This window comes from Panthera leo, chromosome E3, assembly GCF_018350215.1.
Source record: "Panthera leo isolate Ple1 chromosome E3, P.leo_Ple1_pat1.1, whole genome shotgun sequence".
NCBI lineage: Eukaryota > Metazoa > Chordata > Mammalia > Carnivora > Felidae > Panthera > Panthera leo.
In genome coordinates, this window is record NC_056694.1 from 21,489,262 (window position 1) to 21,510,225 (window position 20,964).

General features: G+C 46.6%; 1 protein-coding gene across 3 annotated transcripts in view; it reads left to right on the forward strand.

Moving 5' to 3' along the window:
- ARHGAP17 (Rho GTPase activating protein 17) overlaps positions 1-20,964 on the forward strand; it is a 134,148-nt gene that overhangs the window by 59,694 nt on the left and 53,490 nt on the right. For all 3 annotated transcript variants that reach the window (XM_042921944.1, XM_042921942.1, XM_042921945.1), the window contains exon 2: positions 20,165-20,204. Coding sequence is in view for 2 of the 3 variants with exons in the window: in XM_042921942.1 (XP_042777876.1) it covers positions 20,165-20,204 (40 nt within the window). In the remaining variant the exon portion in view is untranslated. The remainder of the gene's footprint in view (positions 1-20,164; positions 20,205-20,964) is intronic.

The following is a 20,964-nucleotide window of genomic DNA, read 5'->3' on the forward strand; positions in this document are numbered from 1 at the left end:
GCTGTATAATTGTTTCTAGCAATATTGTCTAAAGGGCGTGTGATTTCACCCTAATTAGGCGTTCCAGAAATGTGGTAAGGTGAAGTCGTGTTTAAGTGCGAATGTCCTAATCTGAGTGGTTCTCAGTGGAAATCTACAAGCATTTTCCCTCTGCTTTTGGAGCCACACACCTTGTAGTGTGTCTGATGTTTGAGCCTTTGTTCCAAGGCTCAGTCATAAGATTGGCAGGCGTGTGGCTTAAAGGCAGAATACTGAATTGAGGTAGCCTAACCGTATGGAGAAAACAATCACAGTGCACTTGGACTGAGAAAGGAACTGGAAGAGAAATTTGAAATGGAGCCTATGTGGCAATAGGTTTTTATTTGTTCGTTAGTTTTAATTTTTAAAAGGTTTTTATTTTTGAGAGAGAGAGAGACAAAAAATGTGAGCAGGGGAGGGGCAGAGAGAGAGGGAGACACAGAATCCGAAGCAGGCTCCGGGCTCTGAGCTGTCAGCACAGAGCCCAACACAGGGCTCAAACCTACAAATCGCGAGATCGTGACAGGAGCTGACGTCGGATGCTTAATTGACTGAGCCACCCCGGCGCCCCGGCAATATATGTTAACATAACTTCTAAAGAAGTGATCAGCAGGTCACAGGGCAGTGGACTTAACTGCAGCCTTTGACTCTTAGAACAGTCTTTAGGAATAGAAACCTTGCTCCCTGTAGATGTTACAGGGAGGTTCTGACGGCCTCTTCCCCCCCAAAAAATCATCCACACACACAAATTGGCAGAGAATTTCGCGGACTCCACAGACCTCTTCAAGCCCATGGCCAAGAACCCCGGGCTAGTTCCTGGAGAGATGTGTAGTCACGGCCCCCACGCTAGAAACACATCTGTGGAGAAGCGCTGTTTACAGGTGTCTACCTCCCGTGTAGGTGGGTGGTGTTCCGCTGTTCTCCAGAACACACACTTGACGTCTGTGAGAGCCTTGCCCAGAAAAGCTGAGATGGGATATTCTCCATGATGAGATCTGGCGATCCCATGAAATTACTTTCCCTGAATAATCGGCTTCTTTTGATAGTCCGTTCCATAATGTTTTCAAAGCTTTTAGGTGAGGGCTTAAGAAAACGAAGACTCCTGTGGGGCAGCTGGAGTCTAGTAAAGAGTAACTGGACTCGAGTCCGTGTGGTCCCCCAGCTCTCTGTCTGACCTTGGCCGCCTGAGCCTCCCGGCTGCGCTCCCACGCTGGTGAGACGGGGCTCCTGCTACCACCTGGGAACCGGCCCTGGGAGATTTAAGAAGGCGGCATGAGGTAAGGAGGCGTCAGAAGACAGGGAGGAAACGGTATGAAACAACAGGTTAGCACTGGAAAAAGCAGGCGGGTTAGATTTTACCTCACCATTAGGGGCCAAAGTCGATTCCAAACGGATGAAGAGTTTCAAGTGAAAACCCAGAACCACAGAATGGAGGAAAAGATGGAAAGTTCTTCATGCTCTGGCATAAAAGTACAGAGAATGAACAATAAAAGATAACCACGCAAATAAAACCACCATTGTAAACTTAAGCACACAAGAATTAAACTTCTGTCTGCCTATCTCATAATTAAAATTATGGCCAATGACTAGTTGGAAACAGGAGCAGCCACCACGGAGCATTAATATCTTTAATGTATAAAGCTGTGTTATCGATCAGTTGAAAGAAGTGCACGACAGGGGCACCCGGGTGGCTCAGTTGGTCGAGCGTCTGACTCTTGATTTCAGCTCAGGTCATGATCCCAAGGTCATGGGATCAAGTCCCATGTTGGGCCCCACACTGAGCATGGAACCTGCTTAAGATTTTCTCTCTCTCTCTCTCTCTCTCTCTCTCTCTCTCTCCCTCCCCCTCTCTCTCTCTCTCTCCCCCCCCCTCTCTCCCCCTCTCTCTCTCCCCCCCCTCTTCCTCCCTCCCTCCCTCAGTCCCTCCCTCCCTCCTGCTCTCTATCTCTTTCCCTCTGCCCCTCTCCTACACTAACCTTTCTCTCGCTCTCTCTCTCGCTCTCTCTCAAAAAAGCACACTATAGTGAGCAAATGCCATGAACAGAATGCTCACAGATGAAATACAGATGACCAGTAAGTATATAAGACTCATTTCAAAATTATAACTAACCGAAGAAACCCAAAGCTCTGAGACTGCATTTTTCACTTACTAAACTGGCACAGCTCAAAATGATGATATGTTGCTGTCTTGGGAGCACTGACGAAGGCCGTCATACAGCCATACACAGGTGGGAATGTAAACTGGCATTCCTTTCCAGAAAGAAATCTGCCTTGGCGTTTTAAGAACCTTTTCTAAAATTGGAACCCAAATCGTCCACCTCATCCTCCAGTCTCTTGTCTTTTTGGATTCCTTTCCTGAACAGTCCCCCTCTGTGCTTTGCTGGGTCCCTTTCCTTCTCTGACCTCAGTCAGTCACAGAGGGTGTCTTTCACATCCTTTCCAGCCGTCTGTCCAGCCGGCCTCTTTCCTTCACCTGTTGCACAGAGCCACAGCCAGGCTCGTTCATCTGGGGCTTCTTCGCGCCTGTGTGTTGTATGTTTGTAATAGCTCTCTGTCGCCTCCCCTCCTTATCCGCTGCTTTTGGGCGGGGGGGGGGGGGGGTGCTCCTTATTCTCACTTGGATCTCCCATTCTCCCTCCGGTCTCTTCATTCTCAGCTCCTCAGTTTCCCTGCGCACCGGTGTGTCTTCCCTCCCCAGCCCTCCACGCACCTTCCACACCGTTGCCAGAAAGATCCTTCCAAAGAAAATGATTGTAACACTGCTAGCTTACGTGTGTTTGGGTGCTTACCATCTGCCAGGCCTTTTCCCAAGTGCTAGTCTTGTGTTGACTCATTTAATACCAAACTCAGTGCTGTATTATCCCCTTTTACAGGTGAGAAAACAGAGGCCCAGAGAGCTTCAGTTAAGTTGTCCCAGGTCACAGGACCAGCAAGTCTGTCTGCAGAGTCTACACTCTCAGCCACTTACGTCATCACAACAAAAACCACATTTTGAGCTTTCTAGGAATTAGCTCGTTGCGTATATCATCTCTTTTAATCCACTCAGTTCTGGAAGTTGGAAATTCTTAATATCTCCACTTTTCGGACGAGGAAACGGGCACAGAGACATGAAGTAACCCGCTCATACTCACACGGCTTTTAGGTGGTGGACGGGGCTTTGACCCACAGCAGATGTGCTCTGGGCTGTCAGTCTTAGCCACCTCACCCGCCCACAAGGGGCCAGCACCTTCTGAACTCACACTTTCATGAGTATTTTTCTGTTCTTCTGGGTTGTGGGTGGCAAAGGAGGTATACTTGTGTGAGATGTTCATGCTGCTAAGAGTGTGATGAGAAAAGACCAGCGCCTGATCAAGTGATATCCAGATGGAATGGAACGCTTTGCCCAGTAATGCCATTGAATTTCCTGTGCCAGTTGAACATGTTTCATTCTGTTTTCCCTCCTGCCTTTGTAGGCGTTGATCGTATAATTGGGGATTTTTCATAAATCCTTAGGAGCACAACTACCATAGTAATATGTTATAGCACAACAGCTTGTCTCCACCAGTAGGTTCCTGAAATTATCCAGGGTAGGAAAATTCTCTCGTGAACTTAAGACGTTATGGGAGACATTTTCGTTTCAGGTGACCGGGTGAACACGTGTGTATTTCTTCTCTCTCATTACAGTCCACTGAAATGTTAGGTATTTAAAAAAAAAAAAAAAAAAATCTGGGAATTAGAAAAGATGGTACTAAAAGCCATTCAGAAAAAGTCCCAGATGACTGATTAAGAAGAAGCCCTGGGGCTGTTTTATTTGTTCGCTCATTGTCCAAGGCAGGACAATAGGATGTAAGAAAATCCTCAGAAAGGCTAGTACATCCATTAACAAAAAAAAAACAAAAAACAAAAAACAAGCTACTGAGAAAAAGGTACAGAGTTCTTGGCAATTAAAAAATCTGTCACCAGTTCATAAAAAGTCTTAGGACACTAAGGAAAGAAACGGTCTTTGGAAAAGCAGTGAAGCAAGTTTCTGTGTTCTTTGATTTCTCAGGATATAGGACTCCCTCAAAAGTACATCGTCAGGAATAGCACTCATAAAACAGGCCATTACACAGTCAGAGGAGTGTCCCTCCTCTTCCTGCCAGCCTCCAGTCCTATTAATGTGACGAAGTCACGTTGACGTTCACACGAAAAGACTGCTGTCTTTTAGCCTTCCTGGCAGCCCTAAAGATTTTTTTTGTTTTTTAATCCCAGTGGTTCTTAACCGGAAGCAGTTTTGCCGTCCTCCTCACCCCCTGATCTGGCAGTGTCTCCAGATGGTTTTGCTTGTCCCTGCTGGGGAGAGGGGCACATGTTGCCACTGGCTTTTAACATTCTGCAGTGATCTGGACAGCCCACAGGAAGGAATTATTTAGACCAAAATGTCAAAAGTGCCAAGGCTGGGAAATAGTTAACTGTAAATTGCCAAGCCAACTTGCAACCAGAACTTTTCCTTAATCTCCCAAGATGTCAGAGACCTAAGAAGTTAAAAGCCGCAAGCTGAAAGTTGGCAGTCTTCTCTTTATGCTAAACTATCCTAATACTTTACTAGAAAGTAGATAAATCTCTAACAAACACTTCTTGTGCCTGATGTGCCCGCACAGTGAAGCTTAAGGCGTGACATCAAGAATAACATTTAGCCTGGGGGAAAAAAAACATCCGTAGTTGGACGGTTTGGTACATCTTTCCGTCGTCACTGTCAGTCTGTCTGGTTCTCTTTCCCAGGGTGCCCGGGTGCAGTCTCACAGCCCTCCTTTGACCGGGACTGCAGACAGCCATGACGAGTCAGTGCTGGCATCATCCTTCCCTAAAAGCTGTCCCCACCCAGACTGGTCCGGTATAGATGGCAGATGCCTAAATTCTTTCCTTCTCCGCCTCCCTCTCCCTCCCCTCCGCACGACCGTGCCGTGGTGAGGTCTTCAGGAGATGAGATCTCTTCAACCTTTGTCTCTTTGATAAATGTCATTATTTTAGGGTTGCCTGGCTGGCTCAGTTGGCAGAGCACGCGACTCTTGATCTTGGGGTCGTGAGTTCGAGCCCCACATCGGGTGTAGAGATTACTTACAAAAACGTTACTAGTTTTGTCTTCATCTTTGAAATATTGGCATTTGGTGTGCAATTGCAGGTTGACTGGTTTGTTCGTTTTTTCTTCCTTTAGCACTTTAAAATGCCACTCTATTGTCCCTTGGTCGTAGTGTTTCTGATGATGAGTCAGCCGTCATTCCACGTCGCTCCCCTGCACGTTAAGTGCCTCTTTTTTTTTTTTTTTTTTTTTCTGTCTGCCTTCAAGATTTTCTCTTTCTCTTTCTCAACACTTCAACCTTGATCCTTTTAGGTGTGTTGTTCTCTGTGTTTATCCTGCTTGGAGTTCTTGGAGTTCTGAATAAGTGGATTGGTATTGTTCATTAAATTTGGAGACTTCCCAGCCATTGTGTATTGAGTAGTTCTCTGCCCCACTGTTGTTGGATATTGTTCCAATTTTCTTCCTCTCTGTATTTTCATGTGGATCATTTTTAAAAATTTTTTTCATGTTTTTATTTTCGAGAGAGAGCATGAGTGGGGAAGCGGCAGAGAGAGACAGAGACAGAGACAGAGACAGACAGAGGGAAACACAGAATCCAAAGCAGGCTTCAGGCTCCGAGCTGTCAGCACAGAGCCCGATGTGGGGCTCAAACCCACAAAATGTGAGATCATGACCTGAGCCGAAGTCAGACGCTTAATGGACTTGAGACGCCCGGGTGCCCCTCGTTTGGATAATTTCTTTCAACTTCCAAACCTCCGATGAAACCCCTCATCTACTCATTCATTCGGTCCGCCTTTTTCACTAGATGCTTTAAGGTACTTACTGTAATTAAGTTCCTGCAAAATAATTCCAACATCTTGGCCGTCTTTGGATCTAGTTCTGTTGACTGTGTGTCCTGATAACGCCTAGTTTCTATTTTTCTCCTGTGGTGAGTTTTGATAGGATGCCAGCCACGTGTAGACACTGAGAGTGCCACACCTCTGGTGTCAGGCTGTTCGCGCAGGCACTCAGCTCTGCTAGTCTGTTGTTGCAGGAGTCTGGTCTTTGCTGTGGCTCTGGGCGCATTCAGTTCGCCACAGGCTTCTGCTTATTTGAGGGTCGGATGAAAATGTCTCCTTTGGCAGCTCTTGTTTATCTCAGTTGTCCCGTCTTACCCCCTAACTTAGTAGGACCTGTGTGCCTGCCTCAGGAGAGCTAGAACTCTCCTCAGCTCTCGTGCCCTCCCTACGGTAGTGGACCAGTGCCCGATACTCATTTTGAGGTGCAGAGGCCGGCAGGGACCGCTCCTCCTCTCGGTCGTTCCCAGCGCTCTTCAGCAGGCTCTGCCTGTCTGAGCCTCGGATGGTCCCAGGGTCGGGGGTGTCGTCAGCTGTCCCTTGCCCTCCTTCAGTGGTGGGCGGCCATGACCTCCCGCTCCCCCTCAGACTCCAGCAGGCCCCACACACCCAAGCCTTAAGAGGGGTTCCGGGGCCCGGGTTCTCCCACCCCCGTCATCGCCTTGCGTGTGTTCTTCCCTCGCTCTCTTTCCCACCTCCGTCCTCACTGCCTTCACGTACCCTTCCTCAGCACCCAAGCTTCTAAATCCAGCTCACGGAGTAGGTCTCAAGAGCCATCACCAGTTTCAGAAAACCTTCCTGCTCTCTCAGGCCTGCATCAGATGCCCTCCCATCACTTCTAACCTTTGGTAAGTTATCATCATCTCTGCGTCTAGGTTTCTCATCTCCAGAATGGGTATGGTGATAGCATCGATGGCTTAGTTATCTTGAGGATTCAGTGAGTCCACACACGCAAAGCACTCGGAACACAGAGGCGAAGAGAGGGGTCTCGGGAGCAAAATTGCCCAGACTCAGCGCCCTCCCGTGAAACCTGGAGCAGGTCACATCACTTTTCAGTGCCTCCGTTTCCTCCTATCTAACGTGGAGGTAACGATACTTAGCCCCTGGATGTTACCGCCAATGTCAAGGGGATTAACTCTTATGAAGCGCCTGGACCAGTGCCAAGCACATAGTATGAGCTCAGTAAACGTTAGTTAGCTGTGATGGTGGTGACGACAGCCCTCTCCTCTCGGAGGCCCTGTGCCTCACTCACTGCACTGGAGCATGATCGCTTACTTTCCTTGACAGCCCTTGCGCCCAGTCAGCGCAGGGGCCGTGACTCTTACTCGCGATGGCTCATGGAAGGGACTCCAACAGATATTTGCTCAGTGACTCACTGAGTGAAAAGGTTAGTGGCAAAGTATGCATGACACCCTGTGGGGTCGAATGCAGCGATGGGCCGTACTGTTCCACTCAGGGACCATCTCATCATTCTGAATATCCTTTGGAGGAAAAGCCTCTTTTTAAGGGTAAAAGAAAAAATTCGCGTTCTGTTTTGAGTCATCAATAGCGTCCTTCCCTCCGTCAAGCCATGGTGTTGGAACGCTCTTTTCTTTGACCTTTAAAAAAGGGCAAGTGAAGATTTATGGTGTTCTCCACCCAGAATCTCGCCGTCATCCAGCAAAAGAGCCTCACCCCAGTTTTCCAGGTGAACATTTTTTCCCTTCATTTTCTGCACCACGCTGATCATGGAACTTTCTGGGCTACATCTGCAATGTGTTCTCCTCCTAGACACTTAGAGGATCCACAGTTACTGCAAATTCTCTGCCTTGCATGCCTTGAAAAATATGTAGCATTTATTGTTGTTTATAGAGATACGACCGTACATTTGCAAAGCACAGCTTCGAAGGTTTCAAATATTCTCTTTTCTCACAAATATTCTGTTTTGTTGCAATCTCTTAAAAGTTGCATGAGATGGTTGATGCAAATGTAAATAAAGTGAGGTACAGGAATGTCACCAGTTGTATTTTTAGAGCATAAGGTTAGTTTGTGGTGGAGCTGGGACCAGAATCTGGCGTGAAAACAAATGAGGAGAGAGTCCGCTTTGGTCAGGGACCTTAAAACTGCTCTTCCTGAGGGTCCAAAGGCTTCGGTTCCCATGTCATTTATTTAACGGGTGGCTGCCCCAGTTTCCACATCCGTGAGATAGGGATAAAAATTGCCCCATACGGGTACGTGTAAGAGAATAAAATGAAATAATTATGCAAAAGTGCTTTCATAACAGAGAGGAATGTACGAATGCAAGCTTAATCTAGTATTGGAAAGCTGGTTGATTACCTGAGTTATGGTCCATGAATTCTAGTTTCTATTCTGATTTATTTCCTGATCAGAGAGATCTCCACATTTTATAGGTTTTTCTTGAACTTTTTAAAGCGTTTTTCAAGCTGATGGTTTATAGTCAGTGAGTCAGTCCTACCATTTCTTTTAAAATAGCAGCATGGCATCGGCCCAGATCGGACTGGGAGGGCTTCCTGCCTGTGTTCTTGTTCACTCCCTGAATAACTGCAGAGGCCCTCAAATGCTCTCCTACCTTTGGCCTGTCCTCCAGTGTCAGAATGTTCATTCTGAAACTCAAATCTGATGCCACTCCAGGACAGAGAAACCATCAATGGCTCCCTGTTGCCCCTTAGTTCCTGGTTCTTGGTTCTTTTCAGCCAGGCCCCCCTCTCCTCTTCCTCTGTGCCCTAGTATAGGACCCTTTGCGCATTCCCTCTCCCGTACTGTTGGGGTCTGCTTAGGCTGCTTCCCTGTAAAGCCTTTCCTGGCCACACAATCCATTCTGCTTCTCTCTCTGCTCCCAGAAGCTCAGCACAAAGTTGGTTCTTTACATTTCTGTCTTTCCTTTTAGCTCCCAAGGGTGGGGACTGCGGCTCATTTCTCTCCTTTTAGCCTCCCCAGTTCTTGACATTTAGAGAGGGCTCCACGAATACCGGCTGAATGAATGAAGATCTACACATCTCCTAGCAAGGTCATCCTAAGATGGTTTCTGTCCAGAGAGTTCTTTGGCCCTCTGGGAAGGCACACCTGAGAAGCACCAGGGCTGGCGTTTTTATAGCCTCATTCCCAGTGGCGTCGGGCACAGAGGACTGAGACGTTGATCCTTTGATGAAGGGTTTTTGCTAACTCACCACATACTAGGTCTCTGAGTTTCTGTGCGTTACGTGCCTGTGATTCTCTTTGGGGGCCTCCAGCCCACGCAGTGTGTCCACAACCACCTCTTTGTTGTAGTTGAACGGGCTGCCCGCTTCTGTTGTAGTTTTATCTTTGTGTGGCCTGCACTCGGCTGTAACTTCTGGGAGAAGCTAGAACGCTTGGTCACTGCAGAAGCCTTCCACAGATAAGACTTCGCTTGGGAGTTATCTGAAGGTGGCGGTCATCTGTCATACTGCTCCGGACAGCTGACTCTCCGTGAACCCTCACCCGGGACCACATTAATGAGCTGAAGGAGATGAGTGGCGTCGCTAAACGATCACTGTGGTGGTGGCATTATTATGACCATAATTCCCATTTGACTGTGGAAGGCATGGGCACTCATATTTGCAGCGACCAAGCAACAGCACTGGGACTCCCAAGTCAGATCTGTCTGACCCCAGAGCCCTGACTCAGCTCGTACCGCATTCCGTCCCCTTCTTTGCCTGCGGTGAACCTTAGAGTCCGCCAGCCCTCGGGTTCTTATCATTCAGCCTGCAAAGGCAGGAGCGTGAGCTCGGTTGTGACTCACACACATCAGACCCCGTTCCAGGCAGTACTGACCCAGCAAGGGTGCGGCCGCGGCCCGTTCTATGGGAGCACCTCTGTTTTTGCTACTGCCAGCCATTTACTGCCGGACCCTCTTTCTGTCGTGTCCTGGTGGTTACCGCGCCACCTGCCAGCTTCGGTCCTCTGACCCTCCTCCCTCAGAGGTTCTCAACCCTCGCTGTACTTTGGAATGGCCGGGGAAGCTTTACAACAGAATGCCCGGCCCTACCCCCAGAGGTTCCATTCGGTCATTCCGGCTTGGGGTCCGGGTATCAATCTTTCTGAAACCACCTTGGGATGTCATAGAATTCGCACGTTTTAAGCGCAACACTCGGTGATTTCTTTCTTTCTTTTCCTTTTTTAATGTTTATGTTTATTTTTGAGAGAGAGAGAGAGACAGACAGACAGACAGACAGCGTGCAAGCAGGGGAGGAACAGAGAGAGAGGAAGACACAGAATCCGAAGCAGGCTCCAGGCTCTGAGCTGTCGGCATGGAGCCTGATGTGGGGCTTGGGCTCACGAACTGCGAGATCATGACCTGAGCCGAACGCAGTCAGACCTTTAACTGACTGAGCCACCCAGGAGCCCCCAAAACTCAGTGATTTCTTAGCAAACCGACAGCATCGTGTGACCGTCACCACAGTCTGATTTTACAAAAGTTCTCTCACCCCGATGAGATCCCTTAGGCCATTTTAGAGTCAGTGCTCAGTTCCACCCCTGCCCTCGGTTAACACGAATCTGCTTTCTGCCTCTGTAGATTTGCTTTTTCTGGCCATTTCATAAAAATGGAATCATCTGGGGGTGGCTGGTGGCTCAGTCAGTTAAACTCCAACTTTGGCTCAGGTCACACTCTCACCGTTAGTGAGATCGAGCCCCACGTCGGGCTCTGTGCTGACAGATCGGAGCCTGGAGCCTGCGTCGGATCCTGTGTCTCCCTCTCTCTCTGCCCCTCCCCTGCTCGTGTTCTGTCTCTCTGTCTCTCAAAAATAAATATTAAAAAAAAAAAATGGAATCACCTGTAGTATTTTTAAAGCCCCCAGGATTATAATGTGTAGCTATGGTTGAGAATCGCTGTTACCTCTTGGGTTTTTCTTTTTTTTTTTTTTTTTTTTACTACTGTTGCCTAGATTCACAGTGGCTCAGAGAAATCAATAGGCGCCTACAAGGGCTGCCTTTTAGATAAGCTGTAAGCTTAATGGGCACTTCAGATAAGCCGTAAGCACAATGGGTCCTGGACTGAGAACTTAATGATCATTTATAACCCGCTTTTTATGGGAACGTGCTTTTCAAAGTCCAAATGTGCTGACTTAGGGAGAAACATTTGGAAAAGAGCTTGCACAACCTGTCTTAAGATGCGGAGTGCCTCCCTGCCGGTGGCCACGGCACTGAGTCAGAGCCGAGCCCTGAATTTGTGTGGCCTTGCCTTTGGCACTTCTGCTCTACATTTTTTTGTGTATGGCCTTTCGCCTCCGCCTGACTTCTTGCCCGGCTGTGGCAGTAAACTGAATCCCCCATCCCAGAACCCCCCCCTCACCGATAGGATTTAGCTCCACATGCTTTGTCCGCATTGAGATCCTTTACAAAATATTTCTCACATATTTCTGCCTGCTTCAGTACATTTTGAAATCTCAAACTGAGCTGCCCTCAGGCCCAAGCAGGTTTACTATAAATGACTCGCCTGGGGAGACCACTGCAGGGACTTGCACAGCGAGCTTCCTTCCGACTTTGCCACGAGCAGAAATTGTTGGTGGAGCACATGGTTACAGCAGGGACAGCAAATAGATTCCATTTCGTGTGCCAGAGGGGAAAAAGGCCAACTGACCAAACAAAAAGCTGTGGGTTAAGCTTCCGTGCCTAGGAAGACAATAAAACTCAATTCCGTTTATCTGAGAATATAACCTTTCATCTTATTGACTGGAATTCAAATAATAGTATAGAGATTCAGTTAAGAGCCATCAGGGTTTTGTTATCGTTGTTTAAGGTAAAAAGTAAACGGTATTAATCTTAGGAAAGCTATAAATACGAAGGCAAATATGTACGTAGGTATATGTATTAGGTATATACAAATAGGTATTAGGTATATTTCACCCATCCTATTACCAAAATACTTTGATCATTTTCCCTCTGAAAAATACCCTTTTCCTTTTCAGTGTTATGCGGGGGGCCGGGGGGGGGGGGGTCTTCTGTTTTTCTTTTCCCATACTTTCCCTTTAGAAGTCTATAAACCCTCTTTTAAGTCTTTTAAAAGTACTTTTGGAATGTGTAACAAATTGTTTCATTTAAATAAAGTGTCATAGGGTTCCTTTACTTTTAAAATCCAGTTAGGTAGACTTCAGATCACTGCCCAGAAATTTAAGAAGACAGCTAATCTAATGAGACAGAACAGGAAAAAGTCACCCAGTAGTTCCCTGGCGCACTGTGAAATCAGATGAGTGTGTCCAGACTGGGCACAGAGGCTCAAGTGGGTTTTGTAAAGGCTTGTACCAGGAGAGGACAGCGTTGCTCAAAATCTGGTTCCCGGCAGAATGCATCTGGCCGCTGTAATTTCCCTGCAAATATAAATTTCATTGCAGTCGCTGACCATGTATGTCTTTGCCCTGTAGACCGTATTGAGATGCCTCAATTGATTGGTCATAGTTTATATTCTTTCTCAAACATGCACTTAAATATTTGCAGGTAACCAGCATTTCAAATCAGTTTATTAAAAATTCTCTCCATGTCTCACTTTTTTTTTTTTTTTTTTGATACACCCAAGTGATGGTTGAAGTGAAAAACCAACAGAATTACGAACTCTCGTGTGGCTTGGTCAACCAAAGCCGTCAACACCACAGTCTTGGGGCAGTGGGAAGGCACTGATGTTTGAAGTTAGTGTTGGCTCTCGGGCCGTGTGTTTGCCATCCCTGGGGAGAGAGGGACTGAGTGGTAAAAGGTGAGCTTTTGCTCGCGGGCTGAGAGTGGCTCAGAGCTGGTGAAATCCCGAAAAGCTAGCGGCGCCGCTTGCCTTCAGAAGAGCAAGTTGGGAACGCGCAGACATCCCCCTTCAAAGTAAGAAGAATTGGAAGTGATTAGAAAAGATCGAAGCTTCTTGGGAAACCACACTGAACCGCTACACAGATCAGAGGTCGGCAAACTATGCAGTTTTAAATGTTTGGGAAAAAAATCAGGAGAATATTTTGTGACATAGGAAAGTTATGTGAACTCACATTTCAGCGGCCAGAAGTCACGGTTATTGGAACATGGCCAGGTCCATTCGTCTGTATGTTGTCTGTGACAACCTCTGTGTCTCGGCGGCAGAGCGGAGTAGTTGCGGCGGCAATGGTGTGGCCTGCAAGCCCGAAATATTTACGATCTGGCCTTTCCGGAAAAAGTTTGCCGACGCCTGACCCAGGCAGTTGTATTTATTTAGAACTTGTCCTGGCATTGGTGTATCGGTAAGGATCGGGAAGAGAACAATAGTTACAATATTTCAGTGGGTTTTGGGGAGGGGAGTGGGCGGAGGTGGGTAGGGGGAGGAGAGACATCATTTCTGATTTCTGCCTGTCACCAACGTCACCAGCATCGGGCTGTGCCTCACATTTGGACTGTATCATCAGAGTCAGCCGCCCCCGTTCATTTTAGCAGCAGCTTCTCAAACATGAGGCGGAACTTCGGAGAAGGCCGGCTACACGCCTCCAGACCGGCTTCACGTACCAGTCCTCAAAGTGACTCCAGAAAGCCTCCTTGCGAGGTTTGCACCACACCCCGTGAGGATCACTGGTGTGCAGCCGGGGTTGGCAGCCTGGTTGGTAGGCAGCCAGACAGTAAATATTTTGAGCTCCACAGGCCGTCTGGTCTCTGTCGCAGTAACGCCACCCTGCCGTTGTGGTGTGAAAGCAGCCGTAGATGATGCATAAACGTATCAGCCTGGCTGTGCTCCAATCACACTTGATTTGTGCACACCGAAACTTGAATTTCGTATCATTCTTGCGCATCTTACGTATGTTCCTCTTTTGAGTTTCTTTCCCCCGCCCCAACCATTTTAAAGTAAAAACCATTAGCTTGCCATACAAAAATAGGCAGTGAGCTAGATTGGATCTGTAGGCCCCAGTTTGCTGACCCCTGGTAATATGGGTAGTTTACTTGCTGTATTTTTTTCATTAAAAAAACAACAACATTAGCTTTGGAAGGCACTATCATGTTTTAATTTTAGTGGCTGTGGATTTTACTGTGGAAGGCAATTCTACGCACACGTCTGCTTTTCTGCCTACTGCCATTGAATTTTTTTCTTGCTACCTCTATTGAAATCTAGAAAGACCTTTTTTTCAAACCATTCTCTATTGTTGGGACAGCCATTTGCTTTTTCATTAATGCATTCAGTGTGTATTTACGAAGCACCCACAATGGTGTGGCAGGCAGGTGGCAAGCTGGGTGCTCCGGGGAAGGGGGCAGTGATGGCCGAGATAGCCTTGGTCTCTGCCCCCGTGGATCTCTCTGGCTCGCAGGGAAGAGGTCAGTCATGCACAGTGCTTGGCAGATCACAGCATGCATTGAAGGTGTGGACTTGAGCATTCATTGCCATGGTCCCGTAATACGTGCGTTATGCAGGTGGACGCGGCCCACGTGCAGTAGTCTGTATCCTGGGAAACAAGGTGGTGTTTCACATTAGTGGCATTGGGCATTTGAGTCTACTGATGGCAGAAACTTCTCCAGAAATCAGTCCACAATTAGAGCTGGAAATTGTCACGCCAGTTGGAGATTTTCCTTTGACCCTGTGTCCTAGTGTAAGCATCTGTGTCTTTCCGGGTAAGTTGAACTGCTTCAGGTTGGGGGCGTTTCCATTTTCTTCTGGCCCAGTAAGAGTGAGACTCCTGTTAGGCACGACTGAAAGGCTGGCCATTACCACAACCAGTCAAGGGAACAGGGGAAGACAGCAAGGCCTGCACAGCCCTGCCGCTTGTTAGGTTTTGAGGATTACAAGGGAAAAAGTTAATGCTTTACCAAAAAGTCATAAATTTAAAAATCCTGCCATATGTAAGTAAGCCTTGTTGGAATGACTAGTGAGATTGCACAGTGGCTTGCATAGGAAAAAACAAACCCCAGAGTAAAATGGTGAGCCGGAAGTGCTTTCCTGCTTTGTATTGTTTTCCCAGTTACAGACAGGAAACATTCAAGTGTGTTTTCAAGCACAGAACATTGGACACAAAGAAGGCTCTGATGAAGCAGAAAAAAGACCCGTATACAAAAAGTTTAGGTCTGTGGAGCAAAATGTCTGATTGAAAACAATCTGATTTAGCAAGTATTATTTTTAATTGTTGGCTTGCGTTGTCTCTAGGTGCCTTGGTAAGCTTAACATATTGCTCTCCCTCTTTGCTTTATTAATGAATTTTTTAAATCTGATCAAAAATGACATCTCAGGGGCGCCGGGGTGGCTCAGTCGGTTGAGTGTCCAACTCTTGATTTCGGCTCAGGTCATGATCTCGCGGTTCAGATTGTGAGATTGAGCCCTGCATCAGATTCTGTGCACTGATCTCGAGGAGCCTGCTTGGGATCCTCCCTCTCTCTCTGCCCCTCCCCTATTCACACTCTCCCTGGCTCTCTCAAAATAAATAAGTAAACTTAAAAAAAAAATCACATCTCAGTAAAAACCAAGTTTCTGTGGCTGATATACTCTTTGAATGGGCACCTTGGCCAGTATTCTGAATAACTGCTAGACTTTCCCTGGGTAAAAGTTCTACTGGCACATTCACTGGTAAAGATGAACACTCCCAAACAGTTCAGCATAGAAAGGGCTGAGCCTTGGACCAGACACAATGATGAGAAAGATCGAGTCATTTGGAGCACATATTGGGGGAGGTAGGGACCATGGTGGTTCCCTAAAATTAAGGTGGGGATAGCATAGACCAATGGGGGTATCTTTGTGTGAAGGAGCCACCCCAATTTGTATGTTACATTCCAGACTCATGATTTGTCACGAAAAGTAATCTTCCCAGATAGCCTGTATTCATGGTTTAGACGACTTTAATGGTTTAGACGACTTTAATATTATTAAAACCTCCATACTACCCAAAGCTGTCTACAGTTTCAGTACAGTTCCCATCACAATTCTAATGGCATTCTTCACAGAAAAAAGAAAAATAATTGTAAAATCCACATGGAACCACAAACGACTGAAACAGCAAAAGCAATCCTGAGCTAGAAGAACAAGGCTGGAGGCGTCACACTTCCCGATTTCAAACTCCTTGATCCTTGAACAACATGGGTTTGAATTGCATGGGTCCATGTATATGCAGATTTTTTTTTACAGTACAATACTGTAGATGTATTTTCTCTTCCATACAATTTGCTTAATAACATTTTCTTTCTTGGGGTGCCTGGCTGGCTCAGTCGGTTAAGCGTCCAACTTCGACTCAGGTCATGGTCTCGCAGTTCGTGAGTCAGAGCTCTGCATTGGGCTCTGTGCTAACAGCTCAGAGTCTGAAGCCTGGTTTGGATTCTGTCTCCCTTTCTCTGTCCCTCACCTGCGCGCGCACGCACACACATACACACACACACACACACTCTCTCTCTCGAAAGTAAATAAACATTAAAAAAAATTTAAAAGTAATTACATTTTTTAACTTTCTTTATTGTAAGAATACATTAAACAATGCACATAACATATAGTACATGTTAACCAACTATTTATGTTATCACTGATGCTTCTGGTCAACAGTAGCTACTAGTAGTTAAGTTTTCAGGGAGTTAAAAGTTACGTGCCAATTTTTCACTGCACAGGGTCAACACCCCTAACTCCTATGTTGGTCAAGGGTCGGCTGTATATTACAAAGCAGTAGTCATCAAAATAGGATGGTATTGGCATAAAAAAGATACATGAATGGAACAGACTAGAAAGCCCAGAAATAAATCTGATTAAGAAGAGATATTGGATCTCTTTCTAAAATTAATTTTATCAATGTAATATATGGCTGAGTGTCCATAAAGGCAGGAAACATAGTGTCAACTTATTTTTAAGCAGTATGTTAACATTTTCGTATAATATGTTCCACATATATTTCAGTCTCCAGATACCTTATTAGGTAAAGTACCTCTAAATCAAAAGCAAAGGGTCTAGTTGGTAAAATGAAAAAAAGGATAATAAATATATTGATTTGCTTTGTAGTTTTTACACTTTTGTATTCTTGTATAGTTTTGTGCAGACTGGCAGTTGGACTCGTTTTCAGTTAGAGTTATGCTTCACTTGCAGTTATGCTTCACTTGAAACCATATCAAGCATGTCACTAAAAAATGTAACTAACGTACTATTTTTTAAACTTTGAAACTAAGTATGCATACAGTCTAAAAAGTCAAATATAATAGCAAAAGGCTTATTACAGTGGATCCTCTCTCTAGTAATCCCACTCTCCCACTTGAGATTCTCCAACCCCAGAGGAAGCTGTTTTCAAATTTCTGTTTATTTTGGCATTTACTCACGTCTACATGTGTAGATAATATATAAACAGCTATCCTTCAAGTCATCAAGTTTTAGTTATTACCTATTGGCCCCCTGTCATGAAAAATGAGGGCTTAGTGCTCATGTGTGTGATTAGTGTGTGATCACACACGCTTTAGTGTGTGATTTCCCTCTTTGCTTCTGCTCCCTTATCCTTGCAATGCACTTAGAGTACAATTTTTGGATATATTACTGTTTGGTATTTACATTATTATATCCAATCAATTATTTGCAGCTAAGCATAGTAATGCACTATGATTCTTTCTGATGGGCTTTTTGTTTTTCCCAAAGTTAACACTTGCTTTGTTTTTACATTTGCTTTATTATTTTTGTGGCTGTTGCAGTGCTGTGCTTGCTCATAAGTGTTTGACAGCCTCCCCACACACACACACAAAGCCCCAGTTTGTATTGTTTGCATTTCTTTGTGTTGTATTCGAGTTTTCATTTCAAATGACCAGTGTGAGGTCATTGAACAAGTTGCCGAGAAAAGATGTACACAGTTGGTTTTCCTATACCATTGAGTTGTTACTTTCTCATACCTGCTAACGGCCCACGTTCGGGTTTTGAAATTAAGTTTTTCTCTTCTGTTACATTTTTTAAAATTTCCGTTTTGTAAAAGGACTTATTTGCTCTGAATCTCTTCTTTTGAACTTTGAGTGTTTTAAGAGGCCTTGAGGGCTTTTCTCTGTGTATACTTCTACTTACAGAAGGCAGAGATTTCAGAGCTCTGGCCAGAGAAGATGAGGCAGAAGTTACACAATCTCGTGGTGGCATTTTGCTAGAGGAGGGACAAGGCTATTGGCGAATAGGAGTTAGGGTGAAGCCGTGGCGGTCTGCGAGGCTGACTGTCGGAGTTCTTTCTGAGGCTGGTTGCTTGAGCTGCTGGTCAGCTGGGGCCCTGCTCCACTTCCCTAACTGGCATGACTACATATGTTTGGCGCTTCAGCAATGCCTGGCACCATGTATGCCAAGCAAGGGCTGGGATGGCAGCTTTTGGCCCGCCACTTGCAGGACTTGTCATGGAATTGAAAGGCGGCCACCTCTGAAAGCTGGGGCCTCGACCTCATCTCCAGGCCCTGCTCCTGCGCACCAGGGAGGTATCTGAGTTAGGTCAGAGTTCTGATTTCCTGCAGAAACTGATGAGTGAGCCATTCCCATTGGCATCTCTGAGTTACACAGGGCACCGCGGCGACAACTGGTGTTGGAATCCCCTGTGGCAATGCCGGCTTTTACTTGACATGCCATGGCCCGAGCGTGGGCTGGAAGCGTGCACCACCGTGCCTCATGCAGCTGGTGCTGCTCTGAGCTTAGCAGCGTTTGAAGGTCCTTCTCGGGGGTCCTATCAACTTGCCCGCCAAACGGCTTTTCCTTCTCGTGCATTAGATTCACTCAGAGGCAAGATCATGCAGCCTTCCATTCTGTGATATGTCTTATTAAAAGGCTTTACAATTCTGGTTCATTGATGGTCTGCCTTTCTCCCCAGCTCCCCCAATGTTCAGGGCTGAAAAATACTTTTTTCTTGTCCCTTTAAAAGTTTCCTTGTTCGAGGGCACCCGGGTGGCTCAGTCGGTTGGGCGTCCGACTCTGGATTTTGGCTCAGGTCATAATCTTGCAGTTTGTGGGACTGAGCCCCACGTCGGGCTCTGTGCTGTCGGCATGGAGCCTGTTTGGTATTCTTTCTCTTCCTCTCTCTGTCTGCCCTTTCCCTGCTTGCATGCTCTCTCTCTCTCTCTCAAAATAAATAAATAAACACTCAAAAATAATAAGTTTCCTTGTTCGTTTCAATGGGAATTGGGCAGGGGTGTCAAATGACTCGACTTAAATCACTGTTTGAACCAGAAGTCCCACTATGGCACCTCAATTGCCATCATCCTGGGTATTACGTACAGCAACAGCGCTGCCCCTTTGGACTGCAGAGGAGTCCTCGGAAAGTACCGTGATCTGACAACTGAGGCTCGAGCAACTCAGGATGTTCCTCTGCCGATTGATGGCTGCCAGGTCGGCTTTCTGGAAAGGTCTACATAGTTAATGATAATTGGAAAGCATGAGTGGGAGAAAGCTGTGAAAATACTTTGTTTCTTTTTAAAGTAAAGATGAGATGCCTGAAGGAAGGAGTACTCAGTTGTTAACTATTTGTGTGTGTAGTATTGAATCACGTTCCTGGATTTGTGACAAACTTGTTTCAATAAGGCTGTGAAGTTGAGAAATGATCATTTTAGGAACTGAAGGTTCAGCTTCTCTACAGCGGTCTTTTTTTATTTTTATTTTTTAATTTATTTTAAGTAGGCTCCATGCCCAATGTGGGGCTCAAACTCATGACCCCCAGATCTAGAGTTGCACATTCTACCGACTGAGCCAGCGAGGCGACTCTAGAGCAGTCTTTTCTCCAAGGGTGGCCTGTGGGTCTCGACCATGGAATTATGGGAGGAAAGGGCCTCTTAAAGAAGCAGGATCTTGTTCCACACCTGCTTTTGAACAGAGGTGAGGCCTGGAAACTGGCATTTTAAATCAGCACACTCCCCACCCTCCGTGATTCTATACACGCCCAGGTCTGGGAGCCACTGGTCTTGAAGCTTTGTTCTTGTTTGGGGTTGCTATTCTTTGCAGACTTCTGTTTGCTGGTTTTTTTTCTTTGGTTTTGCTCAAGGAGCCCTCTGATGTCAACATTGGTGGAATTTCTCCCCATGTTATCATTCATTTCTGCCTGTTTTGTTTATTTTTTATTTTTTTATTTTAGAGAGAGCGTGCATACACAAGCGGGGAACGGGGGGAGACAGGGGCCGAGGGAGACGGAGAGAACCCCAAGCAGGCGCCACCCTCCACACAGAGCCCGACGTGGGGTTTGATCCCACGACCCTGGATCATGACCTGAGCTGAAGTCACGAGTTGAACGCTCAACCGACCGAGCCACCCAGGCGTCCGTCCCTAGCTGTTTTGTTTTAAACTCTGGGATAGTAATTATTACATTTCACGAGTTCCTTTGCATTTCTGGATTTCTGACTCTGAGCTTTTCATTTTTTCCCACAGAGCTGAGAAAACAGAAGTCCTCAGTGAAGATCTGTTACAGGTAACAAAATAAAATCTTCTTAAAGTGCTTTGCTTAAAGAGGAAAACAAAACAAAGCCTCATTGCCGAAAACTGAAGCAGATCTGTGGACGTACGTCTGTATGTATGATCTGAGACACGATGAGCCTGATCAGCATGGTTCCGAGCAGGAAAGAAAAGCAGTTGGGTTGCATGGTGATAAAAAGGGGATCTGAAACTTCGGTGTCATGTTGTGAAGTTCAAATGGGGCTGTCCTGCTTTCAAGTGCCAGGTGTCGGGGTGGGGTGTGGGAGGCGCTGGCTGGCCTGGCCGGTCCACTGGCACTGCAGCCTAGTCACAGGTCCCGGGCAGGCTGCGGGCCTTCGCTCACTGCTATGACGGTGTCCTTGATGGGACAGGCCCTGCCAGCAACAGCCTAGAGTTTCCACTTCTTGCCTCTCATGCTATCATCCTCCACTTCTGGGCTGAGTTGGCTCCTGAAGGACTTAGAGTCTCAGTGACGGTGACCAGACCTGTCAGAACCACCCTGAGGCCCTGAGGTGGCCTGTGATCAGCCTGGACTTTTCTGCCCTGCAGGAGGGATATTTCCTGCAGGGACCTCGGCCGGGGCCACTGCACTTCGTCTCTCACAGGCTTCCCTAACTTTGGGGCTGGGGGTTTCTTCCAGAAGGCCTGGGACCCTTTGTACACATCCCTTCACTCGGCCTCAACCCCGCTCCGTCTCCGCCCACCCCAGAGCACGCCGGGAAAGACAGAACCCTTCTGCACTGAGGTTTCTCTTA